The 26,892-nt window shown below is 39.7% G+C and overlaps 1 protein-coding gene and 1 pseudogene across 4 annotated transcripts in view; one reads left to right on the forward strand and one right to left on the reverse strand.

The window, feature by feature from the left end:
* The window catches only part of LOC124272090 (titin homolog), an 86,852-nt gene that overhangs the window by 35,983 nt on the left and 23,977 nt on the right, over nucleotides 1-26,892 (reverse strand). For 2 of the 4 annotated variants that reach the window (XM_046707234.1, XM_046707233.1), the window contains exons 3-13: nucleotides 13,357-13,458; nucleotides 12,888-12,947; nucleotides 11,585-11,665; nucleotides 9,601-9,652; nucleotides 8,406-9,145; nucleotides 7,080-7,290; nucleotides 6,519-6,603; nucleotides 5,339-5,592; nucleotides 3,835-4,233; nucleotides 3,051-3,069; nucleotides 895-1,206 (exon numbers count right to left, since the gene is read on the reverse strand). In XM_046707234.1, coding sequence (XP_046563190.1) covers nucleotides 895-1,206; nucleotides 3,051-3,069; nucleotides 3,835-4,233; nucleotides 5,339-5,592; nucleotides 6,519-6,603; nucleotides 7,080-7,290; nucleotides 8,406-9,145; nucleotides 9,601-9,652; nucleotides 11,585-11,665; nucleotides 12,888-12,947; nucleotides 13,357-13,458 — 2,315 coding nt within the window. The remainder of the gene's footprint in view (nucleotides 1-894; nucleotides 1,207-3,050; nucleotides 3,070-3,834; nucleotides 4,234-5,338; nucleotides 5,593-6,518; nucleotides 6,604-7,079; nucleotides 7,291-8,405; nucleotides 9,146-9,600; nucleotides 9,653-11,584; nucleotides 11,666-12,887; nucleotides 12,948-13,356; nucleotides 13,459-26,892) is intronic. The other 2 variants (XM_046707237.1, XM_046707235.1) reach the window with 1 other exon arrangement.
* LOC124272095 lies at nucleotides 7,823-7,924 on the forward strand (annotated as a pseudogene).

A 26,892-nucleotide genomic window follows, 5' to 3' on the forward strand; every position in this document is an offset into this window, starting at 1 on the left:
AGTTGGAACGAAATTTCGATAGACGTTTCAGACAGTCGTTCACTAAAATGTCGAATTTCAACCGTACGAAAAATCGAAAAGATAATTTGATAAAAGGTATCAAATCAGCGTGCATTAGCAAGAAATAGTTCAGGTTACATCGCCACAGAAGGCGAATATAGACAGGATAACACGATAATTGCACAGGGTGTTAGAATGCATTGTCAAACAACAGTTCGTGCTGAAACAACCATTGCCGTTCTCAAACAGTTATGATATCAAGAATATGTGCAAGACGGAATTGTCTACATGCATTATGGGAAGAGATGTGTTGAAATCACACATTGAATTGTCTATATGCATTATGGAAAGAGATGTGTTGGAAATTTCTATATGCATTATGGGAAGAGATGTGTTGAAATCACAGATGGAATGTATATATGCATTATGGAAAATGTTGAAATCAGAGGAGGAAATGTTCTTAAACATTATGGAAAGAGGTATATTGAAACCGGAGATGGAATTGATTATATGCGTTATGGGAAGAGCTATGTTAAAATCAGAGATGGAATGGTTTATATGCGTTATGGGAAGAGCTATGTTAAAATCAGAGATGGAATTGTTTATATGCTTTATGGAAAGAAATGTGTTGAAATCACGGATTGACTTTTTTATATGCAATATGGAAAGAGATGTGTTGAAATCACAGATGGAATTCTTTATATTCATCATGGAAAGCGATGTGTTGAAATCACAGACGGATTTGTTTATATGCATTATGGAAAGAGATGTGTTGAAAGTAACAGAGGAAACAGTGCAAATTCGAGATATACGTGTCGCACACACGTGTTATGTCAAAGATATATAAAAAATATGTCAAACATTCCACGCAAGCTACTATACGGCTTTACGAACTTTTCATGTTTGGCGACCATCTCGTCATATTTGTCGCCGTATTTCTCCCTTCTTCTCTTCTCTCGTTCTGCCTTCCTCTTTGCCTTCTCTGCGAAATATGTTTTCTTCTCTTCCTCTGTCATATTCGACAAATCAACGTCGTCATCGTCGCTAGATTCGTCGCTGAAGACGCCGGTGTAGTTCCGGCCTTTTTTCCCACCTTTCCCACCTTTTCCGCCTTTACCGCCTTTCCCGCCTTTACCGCCTTTCCCGGGTTTCTCCTTCTTCACGCGGACTTTGCCGCCTTTTCCATCCGACACCGTGGTGTACACACTGGGGGATTGTCACACACATGTCATGGCTAGATATTGTCATATGGCTAGATGATCATTGCATGTATGTCAGCAACGTAAAATGGCTAGATATAACGGAAAGTTCCTATTTCAGCTGCGAACAAATTGCTGGATATATCATAATGTTTTTATGTCAACTATGTAAACATGGCTAGATATAGTTGAAAATCGCACGTTAGGTACCTTAAAAATGCTATATATAACTGAGCGTTCGCATGCTAAATACATAAAAATAGCTAGATATAACGGAAAGTTCGTATGTCAGCTACGTAGACAGGACTAGATTTAACTGAAATTCTTATGTCGGTCACGTTATAAAGCCTGAAAGGTGAAAGTTCCTACATCTACTACATGTATTTAAAAGTGGCTAGTGCGTATTTCGGCTGTGAGACAGGGCTAGATATTACTGAAAGTTCGTAAGTCAGCTACATTAAAATGGCTAGATATAGCTGAAAGTTCGTATGTCAGTTACATTAAAATGGCTAGATGTAGCTGAAAGTTTGTATGTCAGTTACATTAAAATGGCTAGATGTAGCTGAAAGTTCGTATGTCAGTTACATTAAAATGGCTAGATATATCTGAAAGTTCGTATGTCAGTTACATTAAAATGGCTAGATGTAGCTGAAAGTTCGTATGTCAGTTACATTAAAGTGGCTAGATATATTTAAAATGGCTAGATATATCTGAAAGTTCGTATGTCAGTTACATTAAAATGGCTAGATGTAGCTGAAAGTTCGTATGTCAGTTACATTAAAATGGCTAGATGTAGCTGAAAGTTCGTATGTCAACTACGTTGAAACACGTGCTAAAATCCCTTTTCATGGTTACACTAACAAGTTTGGAAGAAATAAAAGTCATATTTTCTAAAATGAAGAAAATTGTAACATTGGTTATGTACAACAATGATTGACATCTTAACCCTCTATTCACTACAATCACATTACACATCTATCCACATCTACACCAAAAGACCCGAGAGACATTCCATACCATGCTAAAACCATTGTTAGTTGACTGACAACAAACTTAAGACAGTACAATAGAATTGATGTGAGACTGATATATACACGAAGGGGCAAGGCATAATATACTTATGCCAATAATGGTTGTCACCCCTCTCCCACCCCAACCCCACACACACTTTCACAACCCCAACCCCTCAATTAAAAATTTTGGGGTGACAAACCATTATTGGCATGAGTATGTGTTCATGAGTTGATGTTCATACGTTTGATAAAATCTTTAGCTGCTGATACCACAAAACAAACTATATGATACTGGCGCTTAGTCATCATTCATAAAATACTTCTACATGCTTTTTATACGATTGAAATGGAAACATACAATCGCGGAATACAATACTGAGGTTTATCCGGGGCATCTTACTGTTGAAAATAACATTTGCTTTCTTTGAACAATTTTTTTACACATGCTAAAGGTGATATGGTAGAAAATCAATTTCTTATAATTTTGTCGCCTTTATATCCCCGTTGTCTTTGAATCAAAATATTTTTACACAGAATAACCCATAGGTCACAAACATTTGCAGGAATGGTTGACGCTCTATAGTCACAATCGCATTTCGATTTCAATCACAAAAACACGAAATCGGTATTGTTTCTTTTGCCCTTCAGTATATGAAATAAATAAATACCATGTACGATAATCCACGTTAGTAGAAAAAATTACATCTAGAAAACTAAATCATAATCCAAACTTATATTGTACATGTAAGTGTCCTTATTAATAATAATTGAAGAAATCGCTTTTAAAATTGAAAGACGAATTTCCACTACTCCAATATAATTCATATATACATCATACCTTTCATCGTCGGAATTTTCTGAAAAAGTATAAAGCATCAATGAATTGAAAAAAACATCACATTCATATTTCAAGTTAACTATGTTTTCGGTCGTAAAACAATTTAAGAAATAACTGTTTCTAATAAATAATTGTGCAAATGTTCCAGAAACAACGTCAAAGACGATTAAACATCTAACATAACTAATGTTTGCTTAATGTAGGCACAAAGTAATAATTACGAATAATATTATATTTCTTTACAATTTTGTTTGAACAGTCGTTATTTCTGATTTCACAGATACAATAAGAGATGTGACGTGGTGATTAATGTCACATTCAAGAATCTTTCGTTAATGAAGTCTCTAAGCACGTAATCCGGTTTCATGATGCTAACCTACTGAAATATCATCACAGTTTAATATGGATGCATCACTTCCTGACACATTCGGCTGCCCCCGAGCCGAGTGGAATTCTTAATCGTTTAATGCAAAGAGGCAAGGTGACAAAAAGTACCATCATTTAACGTCTTTTGGTATGACGTGGACAAGGAATCAGACAACGACCTTCCGCGTCAGGGGTCAACGGTCTGCACCAAAAAGTGAGTGAGTGAGGTTTTACACCGCTTTTAGCAATATCCGGCGGGGGACTCCAAAATTGGCTTCACACATTGTACCGATATTGGGAATCGAACCCGGGTTTTCGGCGTGACGAGCGGAAGCTTTAACGATAAGGCTACCTCACTGTCCCGCTCAAAAAGAAATATACAACACCATCTAGTTACAGTGGAAGATAAGCTGCTTACCAGGACTGGTGTAGTTCTCGACCTTGCCATGGCCGATGACGTTACCATGCTCGTCTCGGATTCTCTTTCTCCTCTTCCTGTGATGCGTGCCGCCGGCGCTGACGTCACTGTAGTAGCTGTGGTCACTGTCGCTGCCATGTTCACGCCGTTCCTTCTTCTTCTTCTTCCGGTTCTTCGCTCTTCCTCCGCCAGGTTCATCACTGTCAGAACTGTGGTAGGACTCACTTGCTGAATACGTCCCGTCAGCGCGTTTACGACGTCGTTTGACGTGACGTGTGCCTCCGGCACTGACGACACTGCAGTAACTATGAGCGCTATCTGAACCGTGTTTCCTCTCTCGTCGTCGACGTCGTCGTCGAGCCTGACCATCCTCATCTTGGCTGCTGTGATACGATTCAGCTGTTGGAAAAGTATTACACTCACTGAGATAACGTTACATTTGACATTTTGACTTTACGCTCATTTGCTCATGTTCATTGAATACAGCATGTATTTTCAGCTATACAACAAACGTTATATTTGGGATTACACTTTCTCAATAAAATACAGATTCTAGTACTTTTGTTGGGTTGAGACCCATCCGGGATTCGAACTCACACCCTGAGAGTCAGACACCTAATCGCCAGTTCACAGAGTAATCTAACCCACTCAGCCGTCACGGTTTCCACAAAAATGGAAGTCGGACAACTGGTAGTCTAGGTCACGGACAGGTTTAAATTGGCACGGCTCCCACGGGCGAAAGTTGTGAGAAAGTGTAATCCCAAATGGCATTGTGTATTCATAGCTATATTTCAGCTATATGAAGGAGGCATATAACTAGTCATGATTGAATCCGGCAAACCAGTGACTGATATCATGAGTAGCATACGAAGTTAGCTAGGATACGATGACAAGTCATCCCGTCTAACCAACAAAATACCCTAAGCAGTGTCTTCCAGTATTCTCACTTCTCTATGCATCTGTTCCATACCAATATCGAAAAATAAATCACAATTCAGATATTTACGGTACAGTCCATTGCAATGAGAACTTGGGTTCTTGGAAAAGAGATTATTTTACAAAAGTGTATTTCTGACCTAATTTCAGTTTTTTTCACGGCATGTCAGATTAGAGTGGACGGCAGGTCAAGGTGGCAAAGTCCAGTTTGCAGATATTACCTTTCTCGTGAGATCCATAAAGAACCAGTCATACATGGGTAATCGTAATGGAAGCGATGAACCAACATCCTTGCACTTTCACGGGACGCAACTCTGCATAATGAATATCTGCCCCTTTTATCAATTTACCCGATTTCTACAAAGAGGGGACTCGAGAAAAATGAATTTCATAAAGAATAGCGTCGATACCGTTATGATTCGGATCGGTTTGCCAACATTTCGATTTGCCCTCCAATACAAAGTTTCGCCTTGACCAGATGCCCTGTAATGACCTCAAAGTGGCGTTCTCCGGTCGTGTTAATGAGATGTTGTCAAACCCAAGACCCAGAAAGGTCAGTCTTACTCACCGTCGCTGTAAGTGCCATCCGCCCTTTTCCGCCGTCGTGTGACGTGACGTGTGCCGCCGGCGCTTCGGTGACTTTTGTAACTGTAGTCGCTGTCGCTGTCAGCGTCCCTCCGCCCAAGTTTCCGTCTCTGTCGTTCCTCCGGCGTCTCTTCTTCATCAATCCCCCCTCCCTTACCGCCTCTTCGCTTCCCCCCTTTACCCCGAGTCATGGACGCGATGCCGCTGTCGACGTCAGATTCTTGTTGTCCAATTTTTCTGAAAGACGTAAAATCATTATACTTCCAAACACGTAGGAGTCAACAGCGACATCGATCTGCGTGCCTACCAATGCATTAAGCCCTAGGGATTCACGGTTTGAATACATCCCCAACAGCCTATTTTTGTCATACGAGTCGTCTACATAGATCGAAAGGCTTGATGACAACGTTGTTGCTGATATCAATCACTGGTTTGGTTATTTCAGTAAGTGAGTCTATTTTATGCCGCTTTTAACAATAGTCCAGCAATATCACCGCAGGGTCACTAGAAATGGGCTTCACAGATTATACTCATGGGGAATCGAACCCGGATCTTCGGCGTGACGAGCGAACGCTTTAACCACTAGACTACCCTTGCCAATTTCAAACTAGAATACATACAGAGCGCGTTAATGTAACCGAAATATTGGTGTTAAACAACCGATCAACAAATATTTATGTAATAAATTGAAATCTATCCTTGGTATGTTGCATCCGAAATTCATTCTTCGAAGTGATGTGGGGCTGCTTAGCTATATATATATATAGTGGGTGAAGTATCCGCTCATCCCGCCAAAGATAGGGTTCGATTCCCAACTTGGAATTAGTATATCCTACTTAATATGAAAGGAATATTGTTGAAAGCGGTGTAAAATATGTCAGTACGAACTGATCCAAAATGGTGTGCATGGAATGAGATAATTTATTCGTATGGTTGACACTCATATGTCCAGTTCGTATTACCCGATCTCTCTTTTAGGGTAGCTGACTGCTTAAAACAGATCTAGAATCAGCAATGTCATGTCACTGTTTATTTACTATTTATTCTTTATTTTTGAGCGGGGTGGTAATTTAGGATTCTAGATTAGACAGTCACTTAGCACATAACGAACAGCCAATAAGCACGTTTCATATTATGCACTTGGGAGATGGCAAGATACCTACTTTTTGTACTTTTTCCCTGTGACCGGGTCGACAACAACCTCATAGACAACGCCATCTTTACCCACCAGGCGCGTTCCGGGTTTTGCTGAAAATAACATAAGAACAGTGTTCCTAATTGTACCATATATCTCATGTTAATGACACGTCTGGTGGTCAAAGAATCCCACCCGTGACAACTTGTGAAATCAGACAGTCTCACATCAACTAATTGTCAAAGATTCCCAATTTTTGTCGATAAATCGCCAAATGAAAGTGTCTGTCTAAAAATGACCGAAAGTCAAAGATTCCAACGCCAATCCGTGATTAACTTTGAAATAGAACTGTTTGCTAAACACGATTGCTGGTCAACGATTTCAACATACAGCCGCTGTGGGTCCCACAAATAAAGTTTCCTATTCTGAAATATTTACATTCTACAATATACCAAATATATTCTAAATGAAGCCAAAAACAATCCTTAAGTTCCGAAAGCTGTGGGAATCTTCACAAATCATTCTGTAGTGAAGTTGGATTCATTTTTGAATGTATTCTCCAATGACTTAGAGACAGATGCATCCTTACCAGCTTGGACGTCGGGTTCATCAGTGGCAGAGTAGATAGTTGACGCCTTCTCCCAGTCCTCGATGATCTCCCCTTTATCCAGCTTGATGAACTTCTTGAGGAACTCTGGATCTCCTCCAGATTCCTGGAACGCCCTGAACTCGTCTTCGGTCAGAAGCACCTGCTTCTCAATCAGCCGCCCGCTCTTTGTCCTGATGTAGGTCTTCACAACCTGGCGAGACAGAGGGTTTTGCTGACATTTAATAAATACAATGGATGTTATAACAGTTCGTGGCCTAACCATCTTCTTGTTTGGAGCAAATGATTGTTACATATGTTTTGTACCGATTCCATTGTCTACTGTATGATAAATTTCAGTAGAATATAAATTTTATCACTATTACACATCAACGGTATCCTTTGGCATCGTTATCCTCCTCCTCCTCATTATCATCATTAGTTATCGTAAAAGTAGAAAGATGTGTGGTAGTTATATCATTCTTATTTCTATTACACTTTACAGGGCTCAGGGTCCATGTTCCCTCCACAGAGTTCGTCCAGAGTTCGAATGGGAATTCTCCCAGGAAGTGCTGTGAGTTAAAACCACAAGCATGGGGAAGACTGACTGACTGACTGACTGAGTTTGGTTTTACGCCACTTTGTACCCATGTGGGGATTCGAACCCGGGTCTTCGGCGTGACGAGCCAACGCTTTAACCACTAGGCTACCCCACCGCTCCCATGGGGAAGACAGTAACGAAAGGAAAGATCATACTTTTACGGATCATCTCTATGGTATGCATCGCCATGACTTCAGGTAAAACTGACAGCCTACCCAAATCACGAGGATGGTATTGTGTTTGTGAGAACGCGTTGTAATCACTGGCAGTCTCATAAACTTCATTACATAATCTACATTTTACTTTTCGGGCCAGTCGACTTCATCCAAACAAATGACTCTGCAAACTTGCTCATCTTCTCAACACACTGGACATATGCTCAGTGCAGTGGTCAGTCAGAGAGCCTTCCCTTGAAAAACAACCTGTGCTGATCGGACTTCGCTTTGTTGACAGATGATCTGTCAAGCGGTACAAAACCATCATCTATTTCAACACCAACACTCAGACCTTGGCTCTATATATAAACCTCACAATGCCTGACACGCTTCACAAGAGGATCATCACACCCATAAAAGAGTGCAAAAGTGGACAATAACATTCTGCATGAAGAACTGCACTTTAATAAACCATTCTTGACACCATTATCAATTGGTAAAACTAAGCGATTGATGGAAGAGCGAGGTTGTGGGATATAATCATGTTTATTGTTGTTGACAAGGAAGCCTTACCTTCATTGGCTGCCCATCAGGAGCCTTCTCCCATGACTCTATAGTGTCTCCGTCTTCTGGGTTCAGGTACTTCTTCAAAATATCGTTCGGATCCCCCCCTCCCCTTGTCATCTTGTCATAGTCATCAGCGCTCACGTAGATCGTCTTCTCTATGATACGACCACTCTTGGTCCGCACCTTTGTCTTGATAGCCTTCATAGGCTCCGCACTCTGCCAGGACTCCAGCGTCTGCCCCTCCTCCAGAGGAAGATACTTCTTGATGATCTCACTGGGATCCTTCCCATCCCTTATCATAGCATCATAATCGTCCTGTGATATCATAATCACCTTCTCAATCAACCGTCCACTCTTTGTCCTCACGTACGTCTTTATTGTCTTCATCTTGGCCTCTCCCCATCCTTCTATCTGCTCACCGTCCTCGGTCTTCACGTACTTCTTGAGGACATTCTTGGCGTCCACCCTCCCTGCCTTGATGTCCTCGAAGTCCTTCTTTGACACATACACAAGCTTCTCTATGAGACGTCCACTCTTGGTTCTCACTAATGTCTTTATGGCCTTTACTTCATCCTTGTCCCAAGACTCCAGTCCTGCTGCCTCATCTTTGTTGAGGTATCGCTTCAGGATGTCCTGTACATTCTTGCCCTGTTTGAAGGCCTCGTAGTCCTCTTCGTTCAGGAACACGATACGCTCCACCAACCGTCCACTCTTTGTGCGTATGTATGTCTTGATTGCCTTCACATCTAAAACAGGAAAACAAGAATATACTTATTTGCTTCTCTGGTTTGTAGATTCGGTGTAAAAATGGGTTTCATCACCATGTGTCGAAAGAACAGAATTATTTAGGATGAATTAATCACAATGTATGACCTGGCTGATTGTGTGCCATCATAGTTGCTGAAGCTGAGGCCCATTGTTTTCTTTGTACGGAACATATCATGTTAAGACCTTCGTGATATAACTGAAGTACTATTGCTAACTGCAGTGTTGGACTATACGTTCCTTCCTTCCTTCCTTCAATTTTTTCCTACGTTCATTCATTCTTTCATTCATTCGTTTGTTCATTCTTTCATTACTTAGTTTCTGTCATAAGACTCCAGTGCCATTTGAATTTAATATTTTTTTTATTTATTTTGAATTTAATGAACTTCAATTGACAAACGTCCATGTGATGTAAGATATTTTACACATCACTTACTACTTTCTTTGATGGCTTCAAGTCGTTGTTGCCTCAACAACTCACGTTGTCTCTGAAATATAAATAACAATATAATGGAGTAGTGACATAAATTAACAGGCTTGTATACAATGAATAATGAAATGTTATTATTATGACTAACACCATGTGAATTGGTAAGTAACAAACACTGCTCGTGGATTTCATCGTAACAGTAAATTTGTTATACTTAAATTGTGATGTCGTGATATAACTATAATATACTACTCACATTTTGTAAGGATCACAAAAATTCACAACTTTACTTAAACGTAGATTCATAATTTTAAATTGTATCCATTTAAAACTGGATAGATAATAATATGGTAACACCTCTTTAGGCAAACAGTCACTTTAATCTAACCTTATGCACTTGATACATAAATAACCATAAGAATGGTTTTCATGGCACCAGTCAACCATTTTGCAAATCATGGAACGAGTCATTGACAAGTACACAACACCTGTCAGTAGCAGGTATGGGATCCACAAGATGAAAGGACATACTGAAACCTAGGGTCCATGCTTACAATAAGCTTAGGTATTTAAACCAAATTAGACCCCACATCATAGCTTTCTGCTGAATCCATGATTTGATCCTTAGCAAAGTGTGAATAGTATACTTTGCCAAGCGTAGCTTAGATCACTCACTTACTAAACGAAGCAACTAAATATCTTCAACTGGAATAGTGGATAGGTTCATCCTAAGAATGTTTACGTGCGCGAGGTTTATATAATTAAGATGGGTTCCAGATGATTTTCGTTCATCGAAATAAGTTTTGTTGGGGCCAGTCACGTAGTTCAACGGAAAGGCGCGTGGTGAGGTTATTGATGTTGCTGATACGATATACTCCATGTTGAAAAATGTTTTCCCGATCAAAGTCCTTGAAATACCGGAGAAGACTGCAGCCCCTTGTTGTAAAGTTGATATTTATTTTAAAAATGTTACTGGACGTTAGAGAAGACGCCAGACCAATATATTGAGACTTGTATAGATTTTGACTCATCGAGGGGACATCATACTGTAAGCCAACATGCCTGTAGTGCAACGTCTGTGGGCTATATAAGCAGTCTTCAGTTCATTTATCATCAGGATAAGTGGAACATCCGGAGCAGTGTGAGGTGAAGGTATACTGGTGGCAATATCGTGGTGGTTGACGAGACAGTATAAGGCGTGATGTAGTGGTAGTGTGATGATGATGGTGGTGGTGGTGGTGATGATGGACGTGATATGATGGTGATGTAATGCGATGTAATGGTGTAATGGTCGTGATGATGCTGATAGTGGCGATGTGATGGTGCAGATGATGTGATGGTGAGGTAATCGTGTAATGATGTTGGTGATGATGGACGTGATTTGATGGTGTGATGATGCTGATATGATGGTTATCTGATGGTGTGAGTGTGCTGATGGTGTGATGACAGTGGTGATGTGATGGTGTGATGATGATGATGCTATGTTGGTTATCTGATGGTGTGAGTGTGCTGATGGTGTGATGACAGTGGTGATGTGATGGTGTGATGATGATGATGGTGTGATGATGATATGATGGTTATCTGATGGTGTGAGTGTGCTGATGGTGTGATGACAGAGGTGATGTGATGGTGTGATGATGGTGATGTGATTATAGTGGATATGTAATGACGTGATGTGATGATGATGATATGATGGTTATCTGATGGTGTGGTTATCTGATGTGCTGCTGATGGTGTGATGAAAGAGGTGATGTGATGATGTGATGATGGTGATGCGATTATAGTGGCTATGTAATGGCGTGATGTGATGATGATGATATGATGGTTATCTGATGGTGTGAGTGTGCTGATGGTGTGATGACAGAAGTGATGTGATGGTGTGATGATGGTGATGTGATTATAGTGGATATGTAATGGCGTGATGTGATGATGGTGATATGATGGTTATCTGATGGAGATGATAATGGTGATTGTAGTGATTTTACATTACCTGCATCTCCAACTCTTCCAGAAGACATTTGATATACCAGTAGCCATGGCGATAACCTCCACCTACTCGGATGTATTTGTGCTGGAACATTAGAAAATAAGTAAATTTATTACCAAATGAAAGAAATGAAATGAAAGATCGTGAAAAGATAGAAACACAATGTATAATTACTTGATGTATAAATATTCTCTACACCAACAATTAATTTGTTTTTTCTGGTCTCATTATTGGACTACCCATCCATAAACACGCCACACCAAGCTAAATAATTATTGCTCTAACCTATTTCTCTAAATCCGGTGAATAATTATTGCTAAAATAACTTGTCTGACAAAAATATCGTTGAATATCGGGCTCTCATTGAATGCTTGCACTACACAAACAAATGTTTCATATGTGTTTTAATTAAAAAATGTCATATAAAAGATTGTTTTTTGAAGTCGTAAACGAATTCCAGAAATTACAGACATAGAGTCGAAAATGTCCAATTTGGCATGAAAAGAGGAAAGCAAAATTTGTTGACAAAGATTTAAGATTGTCATTACCTGGCATTAGATTTAAATTTGATTTTCATTATCAAATGCTTCAAACTGAGAAAATTGATTCTGTAATTTCCAAGGCAAACATGAACTCTAAAATACTCAATATTACACGGACAGAGTGTTAGCAACTCTCTGTGCTCATCCAGAAATATTGACATAAAACGTAAGCCAGTATTTACAAGCTGATGAAGGAGGCGGAAGTCGATAAAACGCCGTCACCCCTCGTTGACCAAGAGAAGGCATTAACGAGACTAGAAAGCCCCACATTGCACAAGAGAATATTTAGCAACAAAGAAAAACCCACAGCGTTCCCTCCAACAAAACAGAAGCGAAGGCCAATAGGGTATTCTCAAGGTCGTGTTAATTCTGACCAAATACACGGTGTCTTTGAAGTGTTTTCTTCTTCCAGAAGACAGAAAGTCCCCAAAACACAAGTTACAAATTGTTAATCTCTTCAACTGTTACAATTAGGGGCTTCGTGTTTTCGTATTTGCTTTCGAGGTCGAAAGAATGTAAATTTTGTCATACTTGAAACTACTTCAATTACCCTTCATACACGTCTGTGTACCTAATCTCCAAATATTATCTGTATTAATTTGGTTAAAGAAACGAAATCCGTTTGTGTGGGAATAAAGTCAGCTATTTTTTTAGTTAGGTCCGCTCTGAAATTCATGAGCTGTGGCATTTAATCACAAAACAGTCCTTAATGATTGCAATTGTGAGAGTCATTTGTCTTTTGAGAAGTAAATTCAATAACATACCGATTCGCATTTCTTGTGTGGGACTCTGAGTAGGCATTTAAGGCACTCTTCAGATGTACTCTGAAACAAAGGATTCCATGCACATTTGATACATACATATTAGTTAAATTGTCCGAGCTAGAAACAAACTTAAGATGTTCTTGACGTAGGAACACGGTTCTGCTTTCCGACTAAAGAAGTTAATTTCCTATTTTCATCTCAATTACAGTTTGTTCGAGCACAGGAAACGGTAAACAGATCGATTTTCTCGAGTGTGCATGTAGTCGGATAAAATTACAAAGATTAAGATACGAAAAATATGTCGACTGATTTGATTTATCCTAACCTTTTGAACTTGATTGCATGTTACACAAAATCTGATATTTGATATGTTAAAAGATCTGTACTTCTTTAAACCTTCATCGTGGGCGTTCATTATTACATATTTTAAGGAAGAGTTGCTTCTCTTCGTTTGGGTTACTTCCCTTACCTGAGGCAAATATGGAGAATTGGCACTGACAACAGAACCAGAGCGAGGGGTCTGTCTATACTTCGCGGAATATCTGGCACTCACTTCTGATGACTGTCGACTCTGAAACATGGAAAATGTCAAATCTATATAGACCTTCAGACTTACATCCTGCACGATTCTCCTACCATTTGTTTCTTCGTATTCATAATACAATATAAAAACAGGCTATAGATTGCCAACAACCGAATGTAGATCAGTAACCGGACATATGTTTCACATACATAATTTGTTTAGGACAGTAAGTAATATGTTTTGTAAAATTGATTTTTCCAAACGATTTTTAAATCTTGTATTTTATGAGTTAGTGAATGCAATGTGAAACGACATCCAACACTGTTCCGTGATCGTGAACCCGTGAAGATCCGGGTTATAACTGGTCTTCAGCAACCCATGCTTGTAGTTAGATGCGACTAACGGGATCAGGTGGTCAGGCTCGCTGACTTGATTGACACGTGTCATTGTATCCCAATTGCGTAGTTTATGTTCATGCTGATTATCTGATCCAGACTCAATTATTTCATAAGATTATAAGTTTAGATGGTTGAAAATAGACTGATGCATACGTATCACCATTTACCTAAAAAGAACGCGAGGGCATTCGGCGTCCATATCTGGAAACTACTAGTTGCCGACAAACAATGTTTATACACGACGTGACAGGAACTTATACAATGAGTGAGTGAGTGAATTGAGTTCAGTACCAGTCTAAACAGTAGTTTTGTTGTGTCACGGCATATGAGGTTCATGTGGGAGGATGTCCCGACATGATGCAGTCTTAGGGGTTTACAGTTAGAAGCCCGGATATGGTGCTGCAAATCAGAGAATCGAAACCACAATGGTCGGATTCTGCCACACTCAGGGGACACAACTCTTAATATGGAATTCCGACAATTTCCACGACAGGTCTAGGTAAACCAGTTATAAAACGAAAGAAGCACACATTTAAACTGCTGCGCAAGGGGATGTAAAAACTCTGAATTTGACCCAAACAATGTAGATGTTGTTTAAACTATACTAGGTTACAACCAATCGCCAATGCATTGCAGACTAAAAAACCGAAAGACGTGTCTGATATTCGCATAAAATGTATCACCATCGAATAACCAATTTTAATGTTTCATACCAGCCACCTTCAATACCTAGGTGTATACTTTCTTTTGTCCTTCAGTTTACATTTACTGCTTTTTAGTAGTCAGTGGAAGGTTTCATAACGATCTAGAATCACGTTGTACAATTAGTATGATGATCTGTATGTAACCCAAATTGATTAGTTTTATTCGTTAATCTGGTAGCATATCTATAACCAAACACCAAAAAAGAACCCAATCTTCGAACACACCAACATGGGCGTCAAGTCACATTCCTGGCGGTGAGCCGTTCAGTTACAGATAAACTTGACCTCTAAATGACAAAGACTATGCATGTTCTTGATTTGTCTGCGGGGTAATAGTACACGAGGAGATGACCACTGTAGCGTCATATATCCTTCTCAACCAGGAGCCCATTATATGGAGTCTCCTACCGCGAAATTAGGTGTACATGAGCACAAAGATATGAGCGATAACACACGTCTCCCTTGATTGGGTTACAGGGCACCTACACCCGCTAGGGCTGGCACAACGGGTGGTAGCGGAATAGGTTATAGTCTCATGCTTACAGAAGACGTTTTAGGGTGACTTTTAGACCCCAAATAACGTTCTCCTATTTAAAAATATATACTCACAAAAGCAATCAATAAAATGAAAGATCCCTGAAGAATTCAGACCTAGAGCTGACGCAATCTAGACATGCCTCATTACTCTTGACTTGAATAGGAATCTATTTTGGATTTGTTCTCAAGGGTCTGAGAAACGACTAAAGATGGTTAGTCTCAGAAAATACATTTGTTTCTTGATAGTAACAAACATTGAAAAGGAGCCAATTTGAGATTGGAGATACAGACTAACGCTGGTCTGTGAATAATCGATTCCGGACCAAACAATCTAGTGACTGACATCATGACTGTCGGTCTACGCAATTTGGATACGATGATGTGTGTTACCCAGGTCAGCGAGCCTGACCACCCAATCCCGCTAGTCGTCTCTTACAACAAACATGGGTTATTGAAGATCAATTCTAACCCGGATCTTCATGAGTGAGTGACTGAGTGAGTAAGTGAGCGAAAAGTAGCCAGCAAGCATAAGCACTGTCCAGCTAAACAACAACTCATAAAGGTATACGTTATATACCCCGGAAGCAACCGAAATAAATCATATAACATTCAGCAACAGCATGACCACACAACCCCCTCAGTCTAAATCCATCGATAACCACCTTTCCTCCAAACAGAAAAAAATATTCATCACCATTTATATGTTTTTTCTCCTTCTTTTACCATCAGCATATAATTCATTATTAAAGAAACATGCAGAACTGAACAATACCTTTCTATTTTAATCAGTAAACACATTATCTCGGACATGTAGACATGCCCGTGTCTACCGTCAGTCCGTGAATGATTGCCAAGTAAATCAAAGGCATACTGGCGTCAAACCGGCGTGTTAAAACTTTCTGCACTTCCCGTCTATTAATGGGTAATAAATAGCAACACCCACACCATTCTCACATAACTGATTACCTGTCGTAAATACATGTTGTAAGCCCAAAGGACTCCTGTTTACATGTTCTTTGTTAATCAATCTAAGCCCAAGGAAAGGACTGGGAACAATGATTCACGTGGCAATGCAATCAGTGCTTCTTCTTCATATTTCTAGTCTAACGGATGGTTGCCAACATCAGTTAACAGTTACGTATGAAGCAAAGAAAATCATATTCATCATTTACATATGTTCCTAGGCTAACACTTAGTTGCCGAAATAATGTTATGTAGAAGGTAAATCTTCCCCTTTCACCCATTTCCGTAGACTAGCATTTAGTTATGGAAATAATGTTATGTAAATGGTAAATTTTCCTTTTTTACACATGTTCCTATACTAAGAGTTAGTTACCGAAATAATGTTATGTTGAGGGTGAAAAAAACATATTCCTCTTTTACACATTTTCCAAGACAAACGTAGAAGGCAAATTCCTCCCTTTCACACATTTCCCTAGACTAACATATAGTTACCGAAATAAAGTTAAGTAAATGGTAAATTTTCCTGTTTCACATTTCCCAGACTAACATATAGCTAAAGAAATAATGTTATGTAGAAGGTAAATCTTCCTCTTTCACACATTTTCGTAGACTAGCATAATTACCGAAATAAGGTTATGTAAATGGTAAATTTTCCCTTTTTATTCATTTTCCTTGACTAACAGGAAGTAACAGTGGAGTTGAATGGATGCTGCAAGAGTTGAGAAGGGGATAAGTAATTCTCCTCGATCAAAAAGTGCGGTGACTTCTTCGTAATAGAAACATACGTACTCTTAAGTCTGTCAAGGAGACACAAACTGTATATATAATAAGAAACCTAAAAAAAGTATCAACAAGCGCGTAGAACTCTGAAAGATTTGATGTTGATTGACAGCTCTAATTCATATGTGTGTCAGAATGTATATCATAAGCATTTATCTACGAGTCAAGATATAAACAGTTCCTAATCGGCGCGATCAGCCCATAAAGATGATTACAAACGTCAATCTAACCGTACAACGGATAACAATCATAACGTGCTTGATCAGTCCGTTATCAGTGTATTCTCCCCTGGGAATTGAGAAAATTTTAAATAATGCATTGTAGTCTGCTAGATTAAGACTGCACGCCTGATTGTTAAAATAGTCATTAAGCGAGATAAACATATTTACCACATGAAAGTATATTTCATATTCTGTCGAATGACACGTTATGATTAAAATGAACGAGCCAGAAAACATAATCATCTGGTATTCATCGCAACATAGGACTCGCGAACACCTGGTGCCGGAAGGGATCGATTCATTCACTACTAAATGCCTGTTACACCCAACTGATTATTTTTTTGCGTTGAGGGGCGGTGGGGTATTCTAATGGTTAAAGCGTCCGCTCGTCACGCTGAAGACCCGGGTTCGATTCCCCACATGGGTACAATGTGTGAAGCCCATTTCTGGTGTCCCCTGCCGTGATGTTGCTGGAATATTGTTAAAAGCGACGTAAAACTAAACTCACTCACTCTTGTGTTGACGTCTCATATTTATGCCTATCCGTATTCAATTACACTAATTTCATAATTATAAAATGCCATCAAACACTGTTGAACCTTGATGTGTCGAACCTTTGGTTCTCTCGAAGTAAAAGCTTACGTGTTCTTCATTAGGCATGATTTGAGGGTTGTGTCAAACTTTGGATAACTGGAAGTATTTACTTAGGTCACTGCAACTTCGACACAGCCGTTTTGGACTGTATATGCGTGTAATATACGTCCAGCATTTATGTAGTACTATTTATCACCCGGTCCTGGAATCCACAGGAGATATCGCTTAGGTGACATGACCTTATTGAAACTGCACTACAATGCTACCGTGACGTCACAAACAAAAGATATCACAAACTCTTGTGAGTTTGGTAGACATGAATTTACTTGTCAGTTTTGTTTGTTTGTTGTTTAACGGAAAACTCAGCACTATTCCAGCTACATGGCGACAGTCTGTAAATAATCGAGTCTGGACCAGACAATCCAGTGATCAACAGCATGATCATCGATCTACGCAGTTGGGATACGATGACATGTGTCAACCAAGTCAGTGAAAAGTCAGTGAGCCAGACCATCCGATCCCGTTAGTTGGCTCTTACCGCAAGCATGGGTTGCTGAAGACCATTTCTAGCCCGAATCTCCATGGTTCCATGCTTTCTTAACTCAAGAAACTGCAGACCCGTGAAGATCCGGGGTAGAATAGGTCTTCAGCAACCCATTCTTGTCATAAAAGGCAACTATGCTTGTCGTAAAAGGCGACTAACGGGATCGGGTGGTCAGGATCGCTGACTTGGTTGCCACATGTCATCGATTCCCAACTGCGCAGATCGATGCTCATGCTGTTGATCACTGGATTGTCTGGTCCAGACTCGATTATTTACAGACCGCCGCCATAAAGCTGGAATATTGCTGAGTGCGGCGTAAAACTAAACTCACTCACTCACTCAAGAAACTGCATATTACGGTTTTCAAAATACATAGTAAAATGTGTTTTATGATCTGTAGAATACCGTTTGATATCAATGATATTTGGACTGATACTAGTTCAAAACCCCCTCAGCAAGTCTGTTACATGTATATAGACTCTCGAGATGTATTCATTGTCAAGACACGTGTGTGAGAATCTGTCAATAAAGTCTGTGTCCATAGGGATTCATTGCTAGTCACAATGATTTAATCTCTGTTGGGTATTGCCACACCATCAATGAAAAACTGGGTATTACATTCATGTATTCATTACTTCTAACATATCTCTCCTGACAGGTTAACAAGTAAATGCTGATAGAAAAACCCACAACTCGACTTGCAGGAATCATCAGGTATCGCCAGGGCCCCTGTTCTATCACGAGAACTGGGAACCTGGGAGAAATGTGACAAAAGAAACACTTGTTTGCGTCACATCACGCCCTCAGATGATGCAGCGTTCATGTAATCATGTTCATCGTCATATGTGATTTGTATTGCTGCCCCACATCAACATATGCTGTTAACATGGGGCATCTCAAGGCTACTGATAATATCTCTATGAATATCATAAGTCCTTTGCCCTTCGAGAACAAATATACGATGACATGTTTGTTGTGTCAGAAATAAAACATATTTTGAATAAACATTATCGGGCTCCGATGCCATAGCATGTAGAAGCTATAAAGATTAACTGTTAGTGTTATTACAGATAACGGGCGGTGGGGTAGCCTAGAGGTTAAAGCGTTCGCTCGTCACGCCGAAGACCCGGGTTCGATTCCCACATGGGTATAGTGTGTGAGTCCAATTTCTGGTGTCCCCCGCCGTGATGTTGCTGGAATATTGGCGTACGGCATACTCACTCACTAATAAAGACAACAATACCGTCTTGTTGAGTATCAAAGTCTGGAGGAGATACAGGGTCTGGTGCTTGTTATTCGGATTGACTGATATGAACAGGAAAAGAAAGGTTAAAACACTGACCTCATCAGTATTGATGAGTGGTAGGTAATAGGTACGATCCTGATGTTGGTATAAGAAAGTATACCATTACCATTCATGATTGGTGGTTGGTAAACATAATTCTGATGTTGGTATAAGATAATATACTATTAGCAGTGATGATTGACAGTCAATAGACAAGCTTCTGGTGTTGTTTGTTTGGTGTTTAACACCACACTCAACAATATATTGCTATATGACGGCAGTCTGTAAATAATCGAATCTGGACCAGACAATCCAGTGATCAGGACAATCGATCGATGGAGTTGGGAACCGATGACATGTGTCAACCAAGTCATTGAGCCTGACCACCCGATTCCGTCTGTCGCCCCTTACGACAAGGATGGGTTTCTGAAGGTCAATTCTAACCCGTATCTGCACGGGTTCTGGTTTTGTTAGAAACAATTTCGACCAGACAATCCAGTGATCAAGACAATGGATCGATAGAGTTGGGAACCGATGACATGTGTCAACCAAGTCATTGAGCCTGACCACCCGATTCCGTCAGTCGCCTCTTACGACAAGCATGGGTTTCTGAAGGTCAAGTCTAACCCGTATCTGCACGGGTTCTGGTTTTGTTAGAAAACAATGTACCATGAACATGGTTGACGTAAGATGCTTGATAGGCATGTTACTGGTGTTGGTGAAAGACAATACACCATCAGCATTAATGAGTAACTGTTGACAGATGTGATCCCGAGATGATCACACAATGCCATTTAGAAAGTGGTCAAGTTTATATGGTGTTATATTTGGGATTACACATTCTGAGTTAAGTACATGTACAAAGTACCAAAATCTGTACTTTATTCCGATTATCAACCGATACAGATTTCACTGGTCGTAAAGGGCAAAATAATGATCAAACTATATAAATGGATAATTGATGAAAAGTAGTGATGACACCAGGTGTTCGCGAAAAGGGTAGTGATGGCGTGATGAGCGAACGCTTTAACCACTAGGCTACCCCACCGCTCTTGGGGAAAGAACTGTTTGTGTCCTGACGTGGAGAGCAGTACTCCTGTCGTTCATATATGCCTACCAAGTTATTTATGTGTAGCTTGATATGTTAGGTAACTTCTGTATGTGGATCAGAACACACACACACACACACACACACACACACACACACACACACACACACACACACACACACACACACACACACACACACACACACACACACACACACACACACACACACACACACACACACACACACACACACACACACCAAAAAACAAACGGTATTGTAATATACGGTTTAGCTCGATGTCAGTGTTCGCCAGAACTTCTGAAAGCAAACATAATGACGTAACAAACATAATGACGTAAGGTCATACCAACATCTTCATACTCGATTGGCCGTCATAAGATGGAAGTATCAACAGCTGTATGTTCTTCACTTTGTTATGTACTTGTATTCGACATATCCGAATTGAAATATTGGAAGGAAGTCCCAGGGACCGGAAGATTAATTCGAGACGACCGGTAGACACATCCAAATTCGACACAAGGTGGTTCGACTTACCTTGAACACTGACTTAATATATTCAAAACAGCTTCCTGCATATATTCAAGATGCTGACGTGTGGTAAAAGCAACCTAATTGTGTATTAGAGTAATCTCATACTGTTTTTTTTCTTATACAATAATATAAATCATAGGTTTATGACACTGCGAGACAAGATCACCAACTTGATATTTTTATGAGTGAGGCAGCCACATTAACCTTTTTAAGACACGTCATTTGATATAAAAACAAGTTCTCTTTATTACGTTGTCTTCGCGCTGATCTTCACGATTTTACTCCGAAACGCACATTGCAATTGTTAAGGATGCAGTCTTTAGTTCCATAATAAAGTGCTAGATTGTATTCTGACAATCAATAAATACATGATCACTGTATATTTGCATCCTCATGACGAACCAAATCTGCCTTGTTTACAGTCAAATGTGTGGAACTTGGATGTGTCGAACACACTGTTGTCTCGAAATAGAAACCTAGGTCCCTGTGTATTCCACCTTAAGTAATTATTTGTGGTTGTGTCGAACCTCGGATAAGTCGAGGTATTTACATAAGTCCCACGGTGTGTGACAGTATATCCATTACCAGTTAGTCCCCATTAACCGTCTGTACTGGGACCTGTGATTATCCTAAGCGAGTCAATCATCCATACAACACCTTAGCCTACCTTCTCCAATACCTCATGTTGGACTCCCAGAATCTCCTCAGCACATTTCAATAAATGTTCATGATCATAATCTCTGAAAACAGGAGCAACAGTATTCCCATGTATTCGTCTTCTGCTGCCCTTCTTCCTTCCATCTATCCTTCCGACTGTCTTCATTCCGCCCACCGACATGTCTTCACCATGTTTACAGCCCGTTATAGTCGGAGTAGTCTACAGTATTCTGTGTACGACTTTGAGTGTAGCGCTCATTGTACCTGGTCACGAACCGTAATAGACACTAAGCCAGGTAGACAGGGTGCTACCTGACGTACTGAACGCGCCAGGTGTGTACAGGTAAATCGTATTAGCCTAATCTCGGCAGGTGGATTTTGAGGACACGAGATCAATTAGGTATGAGAGATATTTCAAAATATTTGGACTTGATTGTGCTTATGCTTCATTTTCTGTTAACGTTGATATGTACGGCAAATATTTACTGTAGATTTTATAAGAAGAAATACAAAAATTATTTGATATGTTTATTTCATACCCGATGCGTAATATCGAGTTACTCGAACTTCGTGACAACCGGAATGACAATATTTAAACGTAAACCTGTAGGGTTTGTGCCGGGCAATAAGTTCGACGTATAGGTAATATCGCGTTATAAAATTTCGAATTTAGGTATTTATTTGGGGTTTTGTGGTATGGACAGGAATATGCATAAATGGGTCACCTGGTCTCTCGAAGTTCGTTTACCAAAAGGGTCGTCGAGATAACGGTGTCTTGAAACAAGAGGATTGACATGACTTTTTAATTACAACAATACGCGTAAACTGACACTAATCTATGTTCTTTGCCATAGTTCGAGACAACGCGAGTTGAATAAGTAAGTAAATCACGATTACAGGATAACACACGGTGTACTTCGAAATCCGTGTATCTCGAACATAATGCATGTGCTGGTCTCGAAATATATCAAAACCAACATAAATATTATCATTTAGTTTCTTTAACTTTGAGATAACAGGAGTTCGTCAATGCAATGATTCCAAGTGCAGTTTGTTTATAAGTACATTACCCTTTCCTCTAAAGAACCTATGAAGCAGCAAGTCTAGATTGCCTCTTTATAATTCAGCATTGTTCTGGGCTTCATTTGAATTTTTCTTTTCACTGAATGTTGGTGCATATTTTAAAATACTATACTGAATATTTTAAAATCAAGACGATTTATTTCTGGGTCTAGATTTCTGTCTACTTCTCTTTACAGATTTGAGTGCTCGTCTATAGTGACTGTGTATCATATACCGCAATGATTCCCTTCGACCGTCTTCATTAAAAAATACGTACAGCTGATTTGATGATGTGCTTATGCAGAGTTGCGCCCCAATGGGAGCCAGGATTCAGTGAACGTTAGCTCAAAACCATGCTCTGTTTATCCTCGGTTTAAATTGATATCCAGTGTAGGTTTCGTCGTTGTGCTAGATGTTGGACTAACATCATTTCGTGCTTTCGTCTGACATCAAGATTACAATAGAGAAAGATGAAATTTCTGTGAAAAAGAGTGTTATACTCACTCACTTACGAAAGAAGGAAGGAACGAACGAAGAAATGAAAGCAAGAACGAATGAATGAACGAACGAACGAACGGACGGACGGACGAACGAACGAATGAAGAGGAATCACGATGAATGAATGAGTGAATAAACGGACGGGCGAACGAACGAACGAACAAACGAAAGAACGAATAAATAAAGTTTTGAGCAATGAATTTTCCTAGGTGTGAGGTCACATACATTACGGTAGTTGAACGCATTGTATAACCACAGAATCAATTTGTATCGCAATAAGATGTTGACAAATCCCCTCGTTCGTGACCCGCATATCGTCAGTATGCATGGCTAGACCCAATGCTATGTGTCAAGGATTACTCCGCTATAAAAGGCCATTGTCAATATTTGGGGTAGACACAGAGCCACTCTTTGAGTAGTGTTTTGGCATTGTTTTATCTAGCATTACATCTTCAACCCCGATTCATGCTTTTGTGTCTGTGAACGAACAGCTGACCTTCGCACCACGCACATTAAACACATATATTTGACATTGTTATTGACTACTGTTGTGTCTTCTGCGTTGCCTAAGGTTTGAGTTGACGTTGATAATTATTCGCAAATGAGACATTGATGAATATATCTACTACATGACTGATGTCAATAACGTACATACACATACATGCTGAAATGATCTATCTTAAGTATTATCAGATAACAAAAGTACTCATTACAAGAGGCTTTTAATAAAGCCTATCAACCTGTATATTTGCTTCATCACTAGACGAACATAACTTTCCTGAAGTACAGTTATGGATATATCGTAGGGGGCCAACGAGTATTGGGGAAATTGAGGTGCCTCCTTTTCCGGGCTGAGACGATGAAAAAGTCTGTGAAGCTAATACTGGAATGAGTATAGCCTGTTAGGGCTGATACTTGAATAACTATATGCTGCTAGAACTGAGAGTAAATTGAGTATAGGATGTGGATGCTGAGACAAGAATGAGTATAAGATGTTTGAGTTGAGACAAGATTGAGTATAGGATGTAGGAGCTGAGACAAGAATAAGTATATGATGTTGGAGTTGAGACTAGCATGAGTATAAGATGTTGGAGTTGAGACAAGATTGATTATAGGATGTTAGAGCTGAGACTAGAATGAGTATAGGGTTTTGGAGTTGAGATAAGAATGAGTATAGGATGTTGGAGCTGAGATAAGAATGAGTATAAGATGTTTGAGTTGAGACAAGATTGAGTATAGGATGTAGGAGCTGAGACAAGAATGAGTATAGGATGTTGGAGCTTAGACAAGAATGAGTATAGGATGTTGGAGCTTAATCTAGAATGAGTATAGGATGTTGGGGCTGAGACAAGAATGAGTATAGGATGTTGGAGCTGAGACAAGAATGAGTATATGATGTTGGAGTTGAGACAAGATTGAGTATAGGATGTTGGGGCTCAGACAAGAATGAGTATAGGATGTTGGAGTTGAGACAAGAATGATTATAGGATGTTGGAGCTGAGACAAGAATGAGTATAGGATGTTGGAGCTGAGACAAGAATGAGTATAGGATATTGGAGTTGAGACAAGAATGAGTATAGGATGGAACCAAGACAAGATTGAATATAGGATGTCGGAGCTAATATTATTATGAGTATAGGATGGAAGAGCTGAGACAAGAATGAGTATAGGATGTTAGAGCTGAGACTAGAATGAGTATAGTCTGCTAGATATGATACACGAATGAGTATAGGCCGCTGGAGATGAGGCCAGTATGTGTATCAACTGCAAAAGCTGAGACAATTATGAGTATAGTCTGTTGGAGCTGGTACTAGAATGAGTATAGGATGTTGGAGCTGGTACTAGAATGAGTATAGGGTGTTGGAGCTGGTACTAAAATGAGCATAGGATGTTGATGCTGAGACTAGAATGAGTATAGGATGTTGGAGCTGAGACAAGAATGAGTATAGGATGTTGGAACTGAGACAAGAATGAGTATAGGATGTTGGAGCTGAGAATAGAATGAGTATAGGATGTTGGAGCTGAGACAAGAATGAGTATAGGATGTTGGAACTGAGACAAGAATGAGTATAGGATGTTGGAGCTGAGACAAGAATGAGTATAGGATGTTGGAGCTGAGACAAGAATGAGTATAGGATGTTGAGACAAGAATGAGTATAGGATGTTGGAGCTGAGACAAGAATGAGTATAGGATGTTGGAGCTGAGAATAGAATGAGTATAGGATGTTGGAGCTGAGACAAGAATGAGTATAGGATGTTTGAGCTGAGACAAGAATGAGTTTAGGATGTTGGAACTGAGAATAGAATGAGTATAGGATGTTGGAGCTGAGACAAGAATGAGTATAGGATGTTGGAGCTGAGAATAGAATGAGTATAGCATGTTGGAGTTGAGACATGAATGAGAATAGGATGTTGGAGCTGAGAATAGAATGAGTATAGGATGTTGGAATTGAGACATGAATGAGTATAGGATGTTGGAGCTGAGACAAGAATGAGTATAGGATGTTGGAGCTGAGACAAGAATGAGTATAGGATGTTGGAGTTGAGACTAGATTGAGTATATTATATTGGAGCTTAATCTAGAATGAGTATAGGATGTTGGAGCTGAGACAAGATTGAGTATAGGATGTTGGAGTCGAGACAAGAATGATTATAGGATGTTGGAGCTGAGAATAGAATGAGTATAGGATGTAGGAGCTGAGAATAGAATGATTATAGGATATTGGAGCTGAGACAAGAATGAGTATGGGATGCTAGACCCGAGACTGGAATGAGTATAGGATGTTACAGCTGAGACAAGAATGAGTATAGGATGCTAGTGCTGGTACTAGAATGAGTATAGGATGTTAGAGCTGAGACTAGAATGAGTATAGTCTGCTAGATATGATACACGAATGAGTATAGGCCGCTGGAGATGAGGCCAGTATGTGTATCAACTGCAAAAGCTGAGACTCAAATGAATTTGGTCAGCTGAAGTGAGCATAGGCTGCTGTAGCTGAGACAAGAATGAGTATAGGTTGTTACTGTTAAGACTAGAGAATGGGTATTCTCTGCTAGAGCTGAGACCTGAATGAGTGAGGTATATAGGGGGGTATATAACGCGATATATAACGCGATATACACCTATTGTCTTTTTGACCCAAATGGGTCGATATATTACTAAAGTCAAATCCTATTGCCTCGGTGTTTTCTGTTTAGCCCTTATCTTTTACGCAATGTTTCTATCCATGAAACAATGTTCTCGTCAAAGACACAATGTTCCTGTCACGGACACATTGTTCCTATCACTGGCACAATGCACCTATCATATACCCGATGTTCCCGTCACTGACAATGTTCCTTTCACTGACAATGTTTTCTGACACAACGTTACCGTCAAAGACACAATGTTCCTATCACTGATAATGCTCCTGACAAAATGTTCCTTTCACTGACATAATGTTCCTTTCACTGACACAATGTTCCTATCAAAGACACAACGTTTCTTTCACTGACACAATGTTCCTATCAAAAACACAATGTCCCTAGCATTGACACAACGTTCCTGTCACGGACATAATGTTCCTACCACTGGCACAATGCACCAAACACATAAGCGATGTTCCCGTCACTGACAATGTTCCTATCACTGACAAT

This window comes from Haliotis rubra, unplaced genomic scaffold (genome assembly GCF_003918875.1).
Source record: "Haliotis rubra isolate DU_JTF1 unplaced genomic scaffold, ASM391887v1 Scf166, whole genome shotgun sequence".
Lineage (NCBI taxonomy): Eukaryota > Metazoa > Mollusca > Gastropoda > Lepetellida > Haliotidae > Haliotis > Haliotis rubra.